The 16,514-nt window shown below is 40.9% G+C and overlaps 1 protein-coding gene across 1 annotated transcript in view; it reads right to left on the bottom strand.

Annotated features, from left to right (window-relative positions):
* LOC103356344 (dihydropyridine-sensitive L-type skeletal muscle calcium channel subunit alpha-1) overlaps positions 1 to 14,840 on the bottom strand; it is a 98,569-nt gene extending 83,729 nt beyond the window's left edge. Inside the window, exons 1-6 of the mRNA XM_008280448.1 lie at positions 14,466 to 14,840; positions 14,124 to 14,229; positions 9,968 to 10,107; positions 4,699 to 4,841; positions 4,245 to 4,397; positions 1,595 to 1,800 (exon numbers count right to left, since the gene is read on the bottom strand). Coding sequence (XP_008278670.1) covers positions 1,595 to 1,800; positions 4,245 to 4,397; positions 4,699 to 4,841; positions 9,968 to 10,107; positions 14,124 to 14,229; positions 14,466 to 14,653 — 936 coding nt within the window. The 5' untranslated portion in view covers positions 14,654 to 14,840. The remainder of the gene's footprint in view (positions 1 to 1,594; positions 1,801 to 4,244; positions 4,398 to 4,698; positions 4,842 to 9,967; positions 10,108 to 14,123; positions 14,230 to 14,465) is intronic.
* Positions 14,841 to 16,514: the final 1,674 nt, after the last annotated feature.

Below are 16,514 nucleotides of genomic sequence, written 5' to 3'. Positions count from 1 at the left end.
GATTTTAAATAATCGATTTTTCATCAATCATTTATCGGTACCCTAACTTGAGCAGGTGTTTTCCAGGGTTTCCCACGAGAGTTGAACTTCAACATTTTAAGGCATGTTATTACACATCTGTACAAACATATTGGTGAAGAAGTTGTTTGGTAACGATTTAGTTGCCAGATTTTGATATTTTTCCCTCGATTGTTAATTCATGCTGCAGTAGAGGAACAGGAGAAATAAAATAAGGCCGTACTGGACTTCTTCCACACCAACATAGGGCCCCTACACCACTTTAACAACAGTGCTTAATTTAAACTGTCTCCAAAATGGCTGGCTTTTTTGTGGTGTCAGTACGGCTGTGTTTGGATAAAAAAAAATCTCAAGTTGCCATTGAAATCCATAACCTTAGGTTCCAATCAGGAGAAAATGAGGCTTCTGTTCAAACTAAGAGACTCACATGATTTGCCAGCACAGAACATCAAGGGCCAAGTAATCACATGCATAGGATGCAGACAAAACAGTCAACGAAAATGCTACTGAAAGGTTAGAAAAGAACTGTTGATCTCCAAGTCAAGATTGTACATAAGAAGCCTAAAGTCAGAGGAGTTAGCCAACAGCAACAACCAAACTGGACAACTTGGAAAGCTGTGATCAACAGGGCCGTGACCTGTGCTCCATCAGAAGCTGACTGGGAGAGCTTAGATGTTAATGATGCAACCTAATTTGTTAACTGAGAGATTTATATTACCATTGGTTGGTTACTGTCAGAGAAGGATCATATTAAGTGCTCATGATTTCCAAGTACCATTCCTTGAGACACAATGTCTCTTTAAGCTGTCTCAGAACTAGGGTCTGCTAGGTCTGTTTTGGCCAGATCCTCTGAATCCAGTGAGGTTGATGAGTGATGAACCTCAGATGTGCTGGATATATAGCATAGAAAACAACAAGCTACACCCAGACTTTAAATATTAAAAGGTGGAGTTTGCCATTCTAATCCAGTATACTTTTTGAGAAAAAGATTTTTGTTACAGTTGGCTGGCTCTGTAAAGTGAAAACAAATAAAGCGACTTGGCCAGTTCCACACATTATTCCAGCCTGTTCCAGGCACATTTTCATTTGTCATGTTCATGCACAGTACAAGAGGAAAGGGAAGGGGATGAAAGAAGAACAGGCAGGAAGAGAGACGGTAAGTCTCGCGCATCCTAACCATCTAAATATCAACAATCTGTCTCCAGGATTGCAGACTTCATAGCTGAAGTCTTGCATAATGTGTATGTTTTTAAACTAAACTGCCATTGAAGTACGACTTGGGGAACTAAAATCTTGTAAAATAAAAAATAAAAAAAATCTAATATAATGGCATATAGGTCTTTTTTATTAACCATTACACCAACTATCTTCAGTGCATTAAGATGGGAAACCTTGACACTGCAGTGTTCCAAAGAAAGGCTCTCTGAGTGTGCAGAGAATGAGCATTTTGGTGAGTAGAGAATTACATGGGATTATCTTGGTTTTTGCTTTTGGCTGTTTGGTAGTAGCTATGGAATACTGAAGAACTTTTATTGTGTGCAAACCCATTTGCTTGTAAATTAATCGAATGCCTTACCCAGTAGAGGACATCAGTCCACCCTTGTGTGGTGATACACTGATAGACAGTCAGCATGGAAAAGCCCAGGTTGTCAAAGTGGGTAATTCCATGGTTTGGGCCTGGCCATCCAGCTCGACACTCGGTGCCATTGATGGCACAGCGACGACCATTCCCCGCTTGGGCACATGGAGCTGGCTTCTCATTTTCCACTGTAGCAATGATGTCTGAAAGCCAGAAGACAATAATGTTTGCATTTGTTCATATGTAGGGAGAATGCGAAGCCATACCAAGTTAAATGTTCTCATATCTTGTACCTTTGGGAACATATTTAGAAAAGCCCCTATGAGATTTTTATCCTCTCGGAGAAAGCTTAAACAAAGCTACTGGCCAATACAGAGTACAAATGACCTACCAATGCTTTTTATTTCTCAAAAGAAAATGTACAAACCTCACAACGGTGGGACCACTTTTCAATGCCTAATGTAACAGGATGTGATACTGGCTGCCTCCTTTCTATTCATTTTTCTCGTTCCGCCTGAGTCTCTACCCATAGCTATATCCTCACTTTCCCAATCCCCTATAACTTTAACCATGTCAAACAGCACCACCTCGCCATTAGAATGCCATCAAACTTTTGCAATGGTCCCAGTCACTTGTCTCCCACACTAGCCTGTTCCTGGCTCCCCATTCTGGTCCTGTGTTTGACCTGCCAAAAGTCTACGACCTGGCTTTTTGCCTTGCACCTCTAGAGCTACCTAATCATTTGGACTAAATCAGTCTATCCTCGCTCATTTGAGTTCTCTATCCTGCTCCTGTTACCATACACGTGACACATGAAGCTGTAACTTCACATCACTTCTTTACGATAAGTGTTTATGTGCTATTGATTTTTTTTTTAGTTTTAGTGCATTTATTAAACCTCAGCTATTTTTTTTAACCATATCCTGACCTGAGAGCATACTCATCAGTACAAGATATCTTCATGATACACGTAACATATACAAGCATTTAGTGTTATGAACAAATACAGACACAAATAGTACTGGACCGTGGTCAGTGACATGATCTGAGTCAACAGGAAACAGGACAGCTACATGTGAAAAGTTTCTGCATCACTTTGTCTAACCACATCCTCTTTGTGTGGTTGCTTGAAGACATTTCACCTCTCGTCCAAGAGGCTTCATCAGTTCTGACTGACTAGTTGACAGTCGGTCAGAACTGATGAGTCAAGGAGCCTCCTTAAGGATGTAAGTATCTGGAACTCCCAACTAGTCAGTTAGAACTGATGAAGCCTCTTGGATGAGAGGTGAGACGTCTTCAAGGAACTCAAGCAAGTCCAGTTGTTGCGATTAAACTACGAGAATAACCTGGATGACTGAGAATCTTCACAGACATCTTTGTGTGGTATCTTTTAGCTCAAAACCACAACTGACCCCCTAAAATACCTAGCTCATTGTTGTTTAATTTGAGTTTTTAATTGCAACAAGTCCATGCTTACAAAGATTAGGCTAAAACAAAGTCTATCATGAAAATGCACAATTTCAAAGTAGCTCTTTAACTTCACAAAATGTTCCTAAAATGTCTAAATGTATTTTTAGCAGAAAAATTGATCATGTCAGTTTTGTCAAAATGTGCAGCCCAGTAAAAGCCTACTGCTGCTATGCCATTAAAAGATAGGTCCACATTTGGTGAACTCTATTTTAAAACAGTATATATAGCATACTACAGATACGTGGCACAGATTATAGGTCACGTTGTTACTATTTTTAAACTTATTTATTTTTTGTATGTGGCACTGCAAGTGATGAGTTAGTATCAAAAACATATTTAAAATCAACACTATCTTTCAGCAGAAAAGAGTAGCAAGGGCAAAGCAGAGAGGAAAGATAGGTTACTGTTAAGACCTCATCCTAACACAATTGCTGAAACAAGGCATTTTTCATGGCATTAGTTTGTCAAGACCCACAGAAACCTTAGATGTCTCTCACTTCACTACGCATTTATTTGGTCATTTTGAATCTTGTTGTGGTTTATGTGCATTGCATTGTAGACCTACTATGATTTCTTCAAAATCCTTTCAACTGTACACACAGCTTTGTAGATTACTTCACTAATTATATCTTCATTGCAACTGAATGTTATGATTCCTGCAACACTATGCAGGAATCATAGCATCATAATCACTAGCCAGTCAATCTTCAAATATGCCTGTTTATGCTTAATTGACTTTAAAACACGAATGACTTCTTTTTTTTTAAATATGTCTTCTTCTGCTCACCTGCTGCTCTTCTTTCCAGAGAAAAGAAAGAAAATGATTAATCATGACTGAACCTTATCCTTACTCCACATTGAGATTCTGCATTTTATGCAGAATGGGTGCACAATATATAATATATATTTCATTTGTGAATTAGAAATGGCTATGTGACTAACACTGAGTACAAACTGTTACATAATAATAATAATAATGATAATGATAATGATAATGATAATGATAATGATAATAATAATAATAATAATAATAATAACAAAAAGTCAAAATTTCACATCCATACATCACAGTCCCCCATCCATCCAGACCACTGTCCTGGGCTGTCTGTCAAATATGTGATATTTGGTATAAATAGAATTATTGCCATATATAACCCTTTATTGTCGCATACTGTACTTGTGCCAGTGTAGTAGCAGGTTTTGTGCATTTTGCACTTGAAGAGTTCCAGTGCCATAATGGAGTATATGGTGACCATGAAAAAGACCAGTAAGGTGATATGGAACAGTGGCAGCATGGACTTCAGGATGGAGTTCATCACCACTTGCAGGCCTAAGGAGGGAGATAGGATGCATCTTGGAATTAACCAACTTAAAATTCCATAAAATTGGTCATTTTTCACAATGTGTCGTCCCCCAAGCAGGCGATCATTCCCCTACTTATAATCACTGTAATGCCTCTGGTTGTAGGGTATTGGCTTGAACCTTTTCCACTTTACTACTAATAATAACAAATACTGTTACTAAAATTCATTTACAAAGATAGAATAATTGAGTGCATTTGCTACAGCGTAATGAAATTCGACAATTTAACGGTTCAAAGTATCTTATTCAAGTGCAGATCACTGACTTACTGGGGACTCCAGAGACCAGTCTGAGTGGTCGGAGGACTCGGAATGCCCTCAGAGCTTTCATGTCAAAGCCACCTCCTTTTTCACCTACTGGAGCCTCCACTCCACTGATGTGGTTAATGGCATCCACTGCCACAGTAAACAGCCTAATGAGACACAGACAGAACACATTAGGTTTTCTTTCATGTTGAGATAACAGTTGCCAAAATGTCAAACACTGGTCAGGTCTGTACCTTACTATGTTAAGCGCTGTGAGATGACATATATTGTGAATTCACGCTATATAAATGTATTAGTTTATTAAATTTGTTCATAAAAAAATGTAATAAATTGAAAAATTGAATTGAACGTTCCCAGGATACACTGTTAAAGGAAGTGTGAATCGTTCTTGACCATGCTCACTGACAGGTGCCACACTGATTCTGCCTCTCCTTCTTAGTACTTTTAATTGTATCTTTGTTCCCTTTGGGTGCCCTCTCCCTCAAAACTTAGTTCCACCTACCGAAGAATGAGGAGACGTGCAGAAAAAAATTACAGTGGAATGTATGCAAAAGACTTTGTTGAAGTCTGATGTAAATTAATTTGCTTCCTAAAGATTTTTTTATTAATTCATATTCATGAAGCTTGGCGATAGTTCAGACAGGCACGGAGTCAGGACATCACAAGACCCTTTTCTGTCCAATCATTTACTGCTTAAGTCCATCCCTCCCACTTAGCGTGCTTTATAACTGAGGCAGCCTTCGTTCATTCTGCCTGCTTCATGCTCACCACATCACTGCTACACCAGCCTTGACAGATCGACAAATCTCCTCCTCCCCAACCTCCCTCTTTAAAAGGTTCAGTTTCCCAATTTCATAACTCTGGTTGTTTCTCAGATTGTGGGACTGTAGAACACAGATGGTTAAGTTGGTCTCTTTGTCTTTGTGTTCATACCGTATTCATTTGAACATTGTGAAATTAAGGTGATTCAATGAGTTTAAAAATATAATTTGCCTGCATATCTACTTGTAACTATAGAAAGCTGAGTGAATGTAATCTGAATGTAATAAAAGTATGCTATCCATTTAAGAGATGGAGATAGGACATACAATGTGTTTAGGCTGAGAGAACATGACATGTTTTCAACTGTGAGTTTTTCATTAAAGGCTACAAAATGTAAAGATGGATATGTTTGCGACCATTCGTTTTAGGGGTACAACATTATTTACCCTTATGCTTCTCAGGGCAGAAATAAAAACCAGGTCCCATGAGAAAATACAAGAGCAATAAAAATGATACTGGGATGTACCCTGTCTTTCTACATTTATATGTGTCAGTTAACAGGGGCTGACAAGAAATCCTTAATCTTTAATACTACTAGAACACTACAGCCTATTTTACTGCAGGCATGGAGCTATGGTGTTGATGTATCTGTTCTGTCAGGCGTGTGGGATTTACAATTGATGACCAAGGCTTAGATGAATTCTGTGCGGCCATGCTGACAGAGTAAAATACTTTTCCACGGCACAGCAGTTTTTCCACAACAGCACAACAAAGAAAAATAAACTATTAACTCTACTGCGCTTCACTATGTTAGCCTCTTGTTGGTGATATCACAGGAGAGCATTGCCAATAACAGCTCTGCTAACTTGGTGATAGACTTGTTTCTGCCTACTGCTGCTTTGCTGGTTAAACTCTAATGAAAAACATTGATACATGAATGGCTTGTATCAGCAATGACTCACGAAACATAGGCATGAAACAAAACTCAAACTGAACTGGAGGGTAGGGTCTACCAAGAACTTTGCTGCTAAATTGGACTGTCCCCCTACAGACCTACAGGTCTCTGGAAACGCTGCATTATATGTTTTCAGTAATATTTTTGTATATAAATACATTATATTGCCAAAAGTATTCGCTCACCTTGACTCACATATGAGCTTAAGCATTCCTAATCCATAAGGTTCAATATGATGTTGGTCCACCCTTTGCAGCTATAACAGCTCAACTCTTCTGGGAAGTCTGTCCACAAGGTTTAGGAGTGTGTTTATGGGGATGTTTGACCATTCTTCCAGAAGCGCATTCATGAGCTCACACACTGATGTTGGACGAGAAGGCCTGGCTCTCAGTCTCCGCTCTAATTCATCCCAAAGGTGTTCTATTGGGTTGAGGTCTGGACTCTGTGCAGGCCAGTCAAGTTCATCCACACCAGACTCTGCCATTCATGTCTTTATAGGCCTTACTTTGTGCACTGGTGCACAGTCATGTTGGAAGAGGAAGGGGCCATCTCCAAACTGTTCCCACAAAGGTGGAAGCATGGAATTGTCCAAAATCTCTTGGCATGCTGAAGCATTCAGAGTTCCTTTCACTGGAACTGAGGGGCCAAGCCCAGCTCCTGAAAAACAACCCGACATAATCTGAAGGCCACATGAAGTTTGGAGGTCTGTAGTGATTGGCTCTGCAGAAGGTTGGCGACCTCTTTGCACTGTGCGCTTCAACATCTGCTGAACCCGCTCTGTCAGTTTATGTGGCCTACCACTTCATGGCTGAGTTGCTGTCATTCCCAAACACCTCCATTTTCTTATAATACGGCTGACAGATGACTGTGGAATATTTAGGAGCGAGGAAATTTCACAACTGGATTTGTTGCACTGGTGGCATCCTATCACAGTACCACGTTGGAATTCACTGAGAGCGACCCATTCTTTCACAAATGTTTGTAAAAATAGTCTGCATGCCTTGGTGCTTAATTTTGTACACCTGTGGCCATTGAAGTGATTGGAACACCTGATTCCGATAATTTGGATGGGTGAGCAAATACTTTTGGCAATATAGTGTATATATAGACACACACACACACACAAATACATATATGTGTGTGTGTGTGTGTGTGTGTGTATATATATATGCATATATTAGAGATGCGCCGATCCGATACTGGGTATCGGTATCGGGACGATACTGGACGAAATTACGGCATCGGATGATTTACTTGACAGTGGTAACTGGCCGATCTGATGAGAAGGGTATGTGTGCAGAGCCAGAGAGCGCACGTACAGGGCTGCTCATAGAGGGCTGCACGTAGAGGGCTGTACTAATCTTCTACGGCCGTATAAGTGCACGGCTTCTAGTTCGGGTGCACGACGTAGTTTTAAAGGGTGATTTCACTCAAAATATTATTTTGTAGGCATTTATTACTGCTCATGCGCAGAGCCAAGAGCGGCTACTGCCCACGTCTCGTGAGCAGCAGCCAGAGCGTCAGAGTGTGTCAGCGAAGTTGTGGTAATATCAGTGGTGTGGAGTTATTTCAAGCTTAACGAAGTGAAAAGCAAGACAGCAGAGTGCAATTTATGCAGTGCGAATGTCTCAAGGGATGGAAGCAGCACAGGAAACTTCAACACCACCAACTTGATAAAGCATTTGCGGAAGCATCATGGAAAAGAGTATGCAGACTACATCCAAACAACGAGCGCCAAGCGGAAAAGCGAGCCACAACAACAAACACTGCAGGAAACTATGGAGAAGCGCCAGAAACTACCTCAAGACAGCAACAAAGCAAAGCTGATAACAGAGAAAGTTGCCAAGTTTATTCTGCTGGATGACCAGCCGCTCTCAGTTGTGGAGAACATGGGGTTTGCTCGTTTAATGGGACATTTGGAGCCATGATGTAAGATGCCCACCTGGCATTTTATCTCTGATACAGCCGTCCCACTGAAGTACAAGGAGGTGTGTGAGTTTATTTCGAAGTGCCTTGAAAACGTTGCCGTTGTCAGTTTTACTACTGATATCTGGAGCTCAAACGTGTGCCCTATGTCTTTACTCAGCCTGACGGCACAGTGGATAGACCCGAACTTTATTATGCAAAAAGCAGTGCTGGGAAGTCAATGAACCTAGGTTTCCTTCCCTGGCAGTCACAGAAAAAAAGTTTCTCAGTGCACCTTCAACAAGCGTAGAGAGTGAGAGACTATTTAGCACAGCCTCTATTATTATTGATGAAAGGAGGAGCAGACTCACAGCTGAGAAAGCTGAAGTGCTCATCTTTCTAAAGAAGAACCTGCCCCTCATGTTGAAGTGAACAAACTTCAGTGAACAAACCTCAGGGTTGTTGTGACAGTGTTTGTAGGTCAGGCTCTGAGTGATATGACTTGTCTTAAAACTTGAACCTACACTTTTGTTTACATTATTGTTATTTTTCTACTGAGATTGCGTTTGTTCTCATATTGAGTGTTAAATAGCACAATTAAAAACACAAACTCAAAGGCTGCTTTAAAAGAAGTTACTATGAACAATACTATGCACTTAAGCCCTTGCTTTATTTTTTTCTCCCATGTTTTGTGCAGCTAATTTTATGTTATGTGGTAAAGCCCACATATTTTATTTTGAATATCTTAAGAGGCCATAAATAAGCACTGTATACCACTGTACATTTTCTATTAGTGGTACTACTATTTAATACCAAGTTTTGGTAACTTAACCTTTAAATTGCAGCTTAATGTTGCTGTGTCATTTTGATCTGTTCTAAATATTTGAATGGCACTGAGTGCACACTGTAGTCTGATTGCAGCTCAAATAAAGCAGCTACAGTTTCACTTTGAGACATGCTTTTGGCTATTTTTTCCTTTCTTAGAAAAGCAAAGTGTATGCTTTAATAGTATGAGGCTTTGGATAAAGCCATCTTACACAAATGTATCCATGCAAATAAGGTATTTCCGAAGAAGTTTAGGAGGAGAGATAGTATCAGTATTGGTATCGGTATTGGTATTGGTATCGGTATCGGCAGATACTCAAAGTTGAAGTATTGGTATCGGTATCGGAAACCAAAAAGAGGTATCAGTCCATCCCTAGTATATATATATTTCTTTTTCTTCTGAGTATATTCATAGATGTTTTGACATTGTGTCATAGCGACATGTCATTCTTAGTAAGAGAGCATAAAAGAGTTACAGCATCCTATTTACTGTAAAACTAGTGCAAACACAACATGTTGTTCTATAAGGCTCACAATGCAGTTGATTAGTTATTCACATTTTCTTCCCACTTGTATTTATGATGGATTAAAAACAACAAGAACAGCAACAACTACAAAATAGCTTAGGTCTCATCAGAAGACAGGCAAAATATGAAGGCGTGCACAGAAACCATAACAATGAGAAAAAAGCATGCAAAATCCAAAATGTATAGGACCAGAGTCAAGCATGAGCTGACAGTTCTAAGCATTTCTAAATTCTACCTCAGAATTACAGTACTACAGCCATTCAGACTAGATGGAACCAGCTTCGATTGATCAACTTACCCTACAGATACACAAACGAAGTCCAAAATGTTCCAGCAGTTTCTTAAATATGCATCTGCATGAAAAAGAAACCCATAGGCAACAATCTTCAGGAAACACTCTATGGAGAAGATGATGAGGAAGATGTACTCCAGGCTTTCCTGTAAAACAATAACAACAGGCTTTGTTTAAATCTGTTACTGAGTTATTGTGCTTCATAGATTTTTTTTAAATTCTCATCCAGTTAGTTGCTGTCTTGACAGCATCAAATGCTGGATGGAAAAGAATTTTCCTCAACTAAATGAAAACAAAACTGATGTTTTTATAGTTTGTCCATGCAGTCCTGTTCCATTTGAAATAAGCACAATGTAGTCAAAAAGCTTGGTGTATTTCTGGACTTCCATTTTGATTTTATTAAACATGTCAGCACCATTGTCAGGGGCAGATTTAGTCATCTAAGAAGCATTGCTAAACTGAGACTGATTTTATCTTCTAAGGACCCTGAAACAGTGATCCACTCAATCATTAGCTAGCTGCTGGAGTTCACTACTGTACCTCCTTGTATGTGGGATTGACACAGTACAACCTTAGCTAACTATAGTTCATCACAGTTACAGCTCTCAGTACCCCACACAAAAAGCATTCAGTATTATACTTGTCAGTGTAGCAGGATTAAATCCTGAAGTTATGCTTTAAGTGTCTTTTTCATTCATACTATCGGCTGAGTACTTAGATCATCACCCCTGGTCGTGTTTCTTACAGCTTCATGAGAGTTTTATGTTGCACATCACAGTAATCCTCCTCTGGCTATTCATGTCACTTACAAACTCACATGCCACAAGAATTTTTTATAGCCTCTCCCATTTCTACAGAGGCATGCAATGACTCTGTGTGAGTCTATTTAAATATAACCACACTGACAATGCCCTTCAGTGGCATTGAACTAATATGCAAGTCCAACACTGTCTTTGAGTCATTGTCCTTGGATATAAACATAACTAATTAGTTTAAACTGACTAATAAAGTAATTAATCACTGCATTGCAAAACTTAGCCATGCCAAAGTTTAAACCTAAAAAAATGACAATTTAATTTTCCCTTTAAAATATTGATGGGGTGTAAAGAAAAAAAACCAAAAGAAAATCTGGTCCTGAGGGCTCTGCGCAGTGTCTTAGCTGTTCCGAGGACTGCACTCTTCTGGATAGAGATCTCAGATGTAGTTCGAGGGATTAGCTCAACGTTGCTGTCACTTGCGATTGCTACATCTATCACTACTGCCTTCTTCTGCTGTTTATCGACTGCCACATTGTCTGGTTGATTAGCCACCATCAGTTTATCAGTCTGGATTTGGAAGTCCCATAGGATATTGGCTCGGTCATTCTCTACCATCTTTGGAGGCATCTTTCATGTTGGTCCTGGAACTTCCAGCCCATACTCGGCGCAGATGTTTCTGTACACTATGCCAGCTACTTGGTTATGACGCTCCATGCATGCTGCTCCCACCTGTGTATTACAGCCTGCTGTGCTGTACTGTCTCAGGTGCATCATTACACAGCCTACACCTGGGGGTCTGTCTGTTGTGGTAGACCCCAGCCTCTATTGATTTTGTGCTGATGTCTGGTCTTGTGCTGTCATGATTACGTGCCTCTGTGCTGTCTTTCAACCCTGGTTATTGCAGCCATTGGTGTGTTTTCTCTATATCCACCACTTCTTCTATCTGTTGGTGGCGTATGCCATTCCGGTCTGAATGTTTATAGGAAGAGCCTGAAGACTCAGGGGAATCTTGGCCGATATCTGTGGTAGACATTGCCAAGATAGTTAAGAAACTCCTTGGTGGCAAAACACCACAAATGGATGACATTCACCCTGAGATGTTGAAGGCTCTGGACATAATTGAGAAAGTTTACTCTAGAGTGCTGGAAGAGAGGCTCCAACCGATTGTTCAACCTTGGATTGAGGAGGAGCAATGCGGATTCCATCTTGGTCATGAAATGGCAGACAAGCTCTTTACCCTGCTGAAGGGGTCATGGGAGTTTGACCAGCCCATCTACATGTAATTTGTGTATTTTGAAAAGGCCTACAGCCATATCCCCCCAGGGGCTCTGTGGGGGGTACTGAGGGATTATGGGATACCAGGCTCACTGAGCCATTCGGTCCCTATACAACCAAAGCGGAAGCTGTGTTTGCATTCTTGGCACAGATACAGACACGTTTCTGGTGGGTGTTGCACTCTACCAGGGCTGCCCCTTGTCTCCATCCAATTCTGTTTGTGGTGTTCATGAACGGGATCCAGTTTGGGGACTTCAGGATTGCATCTTTGCCTTTTGCAGATGCCGTGGTACTGTTGGCTTCATCACACCGTGACCTTCAGCACACACTGGAGTGGTTTGCAGCTGAGTGTGAAGTGGCTGAGATTCGAGTCAGCACCTCAGGTTCTGAGGCCATGGTTCTCTGTTGGAAACCAGTGGATTGCTCTCTCCGGACTCTTTCTTGAATGTCTGTTATAATGATATTCACTGGGTCTTGTTCAGGGAGGTTGCTGTGGTGTGCTTACATATCCATTTACCACTGAGCACTGGTGGTATGCAATGCCTCTGTCTCCAATATTCTTTTCCAGTTCTGTACAGACTGTTCTGATCATCGTATTGCCATCCTACTGAGCGTAAACTTTGGATGGTTCGGTGAAGAACATCCTGTTTCTCCTTCTGGCTTCTGCTTCTCTAGTGTACCTCTTCAAAAGGGTGGCCAAGGTTGTGAGCCTTTTTTTTTTTTTTTTTGCAGTCTCCAGTGTCTCAGGTACAAACACACTGTTGTTTCTAGGCAGTCCTTACAATATTATATTATGTAGAGAAACCCCTTCCCACCATTGCCTACTACTAGCTCAGAGGGTGTAAAAGGCAACTTTGGATTGCTGGGTTCTCTGTTTAAATTTGTAAGGGATTGAATTGAATTAAATTGAACTTTTTCAGTGCAAAGCTTCATGAGTAAGCACAGCATTAACTGCAAGACACATATTTTATTTCATAACAGTTTTGGTCATTTGATTATTTATCAAAGTTCCAAAAGAATAGTTTAGCATATTCAGTGAGATTGGTACTCTGATTTGATGAGCCTCATCTGAATACCTAAGCAGGTTTATTAAAAACCTGATGTATTTTTAATAAACGTGCCTACAGTAATAGTTCTTTGTTTACACTGTTTTGATTAACCCGATTCAGGACTTTCATGTTGCCATATGTAGAAGGTCTTTCAGGGTGGTATTCATTATAGATTTTTATACTATGTTAAATACATTTTCTGATAAGTTGACATATTTTTGGTTCCAAATGCAAAGATTTTTTTTTTTTCATTTAAAAAAACAAAACAAAAAAAAAAAACAAAAAAAAACAATACCTGTCACCTAAAACAAATGGCCTGGGGTCCAAAAGAGTTCGAGTTAGTTATCAAAGCATTGGAGATCTGCAGGAAACCGCTGGGGTCATTTTCCTTGATGATCTCCAAAAAGTACTCCATCAGTCCTGTGGTCTGACGCAGCTTCACCGTACAGTGGGAAGATCTGATCCCGCACAAACCGTCAGCTTGTGTTCATGCTCTTTGTTTACGCAAGCCAGTAGCTGGGCTTTGCGTCGTAACGTTAAAGGGTTAATGTATACTACCATTTCGATTGAATTGAGATATTTCTTTGTTTTGACATGTTCAACATTGTTCTAGACAATACAAAACACTAAAGGAAAAAAGAAAAGAAAGCTTTTAAATAGGGGACATTCTCCCAAGGTTTAATTGGTACTGGATGTTGAGACTTTTAGACTTGAAGACTGTTTTCAAATTTGGCTGCAGAAAACAAGCATTTGTTTGAGATCACCAAAAATTGGAGTTCATCTGTGGACCTGCGACCAGAATTTGTAGCATCATCAGTCGTTTAGTTTTTCAGAGTGTGACATGTTAATAGATTGATACATTGAAAAATAGATTATGGATAAAATAGATGCTATACTTGATTAATTCCAGGGAAAGGTCTGTGTCACAGGAAGTCAGTATATTAAAAGTACAACAAACACATGTGCTTCAATAGTTTGTTGAGTAGCTAGTCTGTAATAAGTCATCACGGTGCAGTACAGTCAGTACTCATGGTATGTCGTAATATCTATTTATGCACAAACACAAACATGCTGACACACCAAGTTGCTGTTGGTATTGTTGCTGTCTTCCTCAGGCATTGGCAAGTAGACAGCCAGGGCCACACAGTTGGCAAAAATGGCCAGCAGGATTATGATTTCAAAAGGTCTGAGAGTGATTTATAGGAAGCTTACATACTTATCAATTTAGTTCATACTTTATATAGATATGTGCACAACGAAACAGCAAACACTTTAACACACACAATCAAGACATACACCTTTAGCTAGAAGCCCACACCAACCAGCACCAGCCATCAAATATTTAATGGTACTTTCAATGCTGTCATATTGTACAACTGATCCAGCCACCCCTCTGCCCAGTGCCCTTTACTACAAGGATACTTCCATTCCACAATACTGATGCATGCCTTGCGGAAGGGATTCCTTAGTGTCAAGAAGAGGAGAGATCGTGCAGGCCTCGGGTTGCCTCCTGTAGCCATCAGCTTCTTTAACTTCTCCTTCTGTTTTCTCTTCAGAGTTTCCTCATCCATGATGTAGGATGATAATGGGGGGCTGCTGTTGTCAGCCATTGTGGCTTCGAGTGAGTAGTTGTGCTCAGTTTACCTTGAATTGGAAGTGGTATCCCAAAGGCTGTCAGATAGTTTTCCGAAATCTGCTGATCTCGTTGACAAGGTCTGTATGTAAGCCCTCTCAGCTTTTCTGAGTCATCTCTCCCACACCATCTCTCACTGATGGTTTGACTGAGCTCTCTTTCTCGGTCTCTCTCTGTGGAATGGCAGCTGTCCCTGCTACTTACTGAGCAGCTGTTTGGACAAGAGAATAAATATAGACAATGAGTGGCCGCCATAGCATGGGGTTACAAAACAGGACATTAGCACAGACATAGTGTGGGTGTGATATTTGTTAGGAGTGAGTGTGTCCAAGAATGAGTTTGATAAAGGTACAGGTAAAATTCTTCAGAATTTGTGGAACTATACTGCCTTTCCAGTTTTCATAAAGTCTACTTTAAGATGTGCATCATTACTACATCAATAAAATGGAGATTAGCTTTAATCTTAAAACATGTCTTCACAACAAAATTCATTGAGTTATGTCATGGCTAATTGCTTCTTGTCCCTTTTGTCCAGGGAGCGTTCCCATGACTGTGTGAACAGTTTTAGGTCCCTCACACACAACAGCAAACACATGCACATTCCCACCCACTTCTGCCACAGGACAAAGAGCCCAAACTAAATTCCATAATTCCATAAGAGCAGCATATACGTCAGAACCAGATTAACCACTAGAGGGAGGCAGTTAACCACAAAAGAATGGCAGTTTGATCCCTGACCCCTCTGCAATATTATAAAGTGGTGTGAGTAAATATTTAGGGTCCGAGCACTACAGTGCGTAGGACCCTATTGGAACTGCTATGTCATCGTTGAATGTTCTTCCGGTTTGGCAGCAGATGGAGTAGGTGTGCTGCTCTCTTGTTCCCGCAGCCTCTTCAAACTTTTCCATAAAAAAACCCTTCTTTTTGTCTTCTAAAGACCGTTAATCTTTGATTTAATTTCGGACAATCGGGAGACGTGGCACGGACATGTCTAGATCCGGAGGACGAATGAGGAGGGAGCTGCCTGAAGAGGACTCCATAGCTGGGGCTAACAGCGAGGCTAGCTTAACAGCGGCGCACATCTCAGACCTCCTCGAGCAGCACAGAGCAGCGCTGGCCTTGGACTTCAAGTCCTCTTTCGCTACCGTGGACAAAAAGCTTGACCAGATTCAGGTCGCGGTCTCTGGCCAGGGACAACGTATTACCGATCTTGAGTCTAATGCGGAGGAAGTGAGTCAACGTCTGGAGCAGATCAAAGCTAGGTGCGCCTCACTACAGCTGGACAACAAATTGCTGAAATCTAAACTTTCGGATCTGGAGGGAAGGAGCAGGAGACAGAATATCCGTTTGGTTGGCTTACCTGAATCCCTTGAAGGTAATCGTCCTACTGCCTTTTTCTCTCAGTTTCTCTTTGATATCTTTGGCGAAAATGTGTTCCAGTCAGCTCTGGAATTAGATAGAGCCCACCGTAGCCCCGCGCCCAAACCAGGACCAAGTGACAGACCACGTCCCGTCATTATCCGCTTCCACCGGTTCCAGGTGAAAGACTTGGTTATGAGGGAAGCGCGTAAGCGTGGGAGCTTGGAATACAACGGACAAGATTCGAATCTACAAGGATTACACCGCAGAGGTTCTGAAACAAAGGACCAAATACAAAGATGTCATGGCTGCCAGAGCGGCGAGAAGAAGTGGCTTCCCTCCGTGTCCCAGGCCGCCCATTTCATTGATGTTCTGGACAAGAGCTCATCCACGTCACCATAATCTGGCTTTTGCAGACAGTTACCCAAGGACCTCGGCAGTCCGTTGAAAATCCAGTTCAGGTCTTTGTGAATAAATCT

The sequence above is a fragment of the Stegastes partitus genome, unplaced genomic scaffold (assembly GCF_000690725.1).
Source record: "Stegastes partitus isolate 25-593 unplaced genomic scaffold, Stegastes_partitus-1.0.2 Scaffold194, whole genome shotgun sequence".
Classification (NCBI taxonomy): Eukaryota; Metazoa; Chordata; class Actinopteri; family Pomacentridae; genus Stegastes; species Stegastes partitus.
This window is presented reverse-complemented; position numbering and strand designations above follow the sequence as displayed.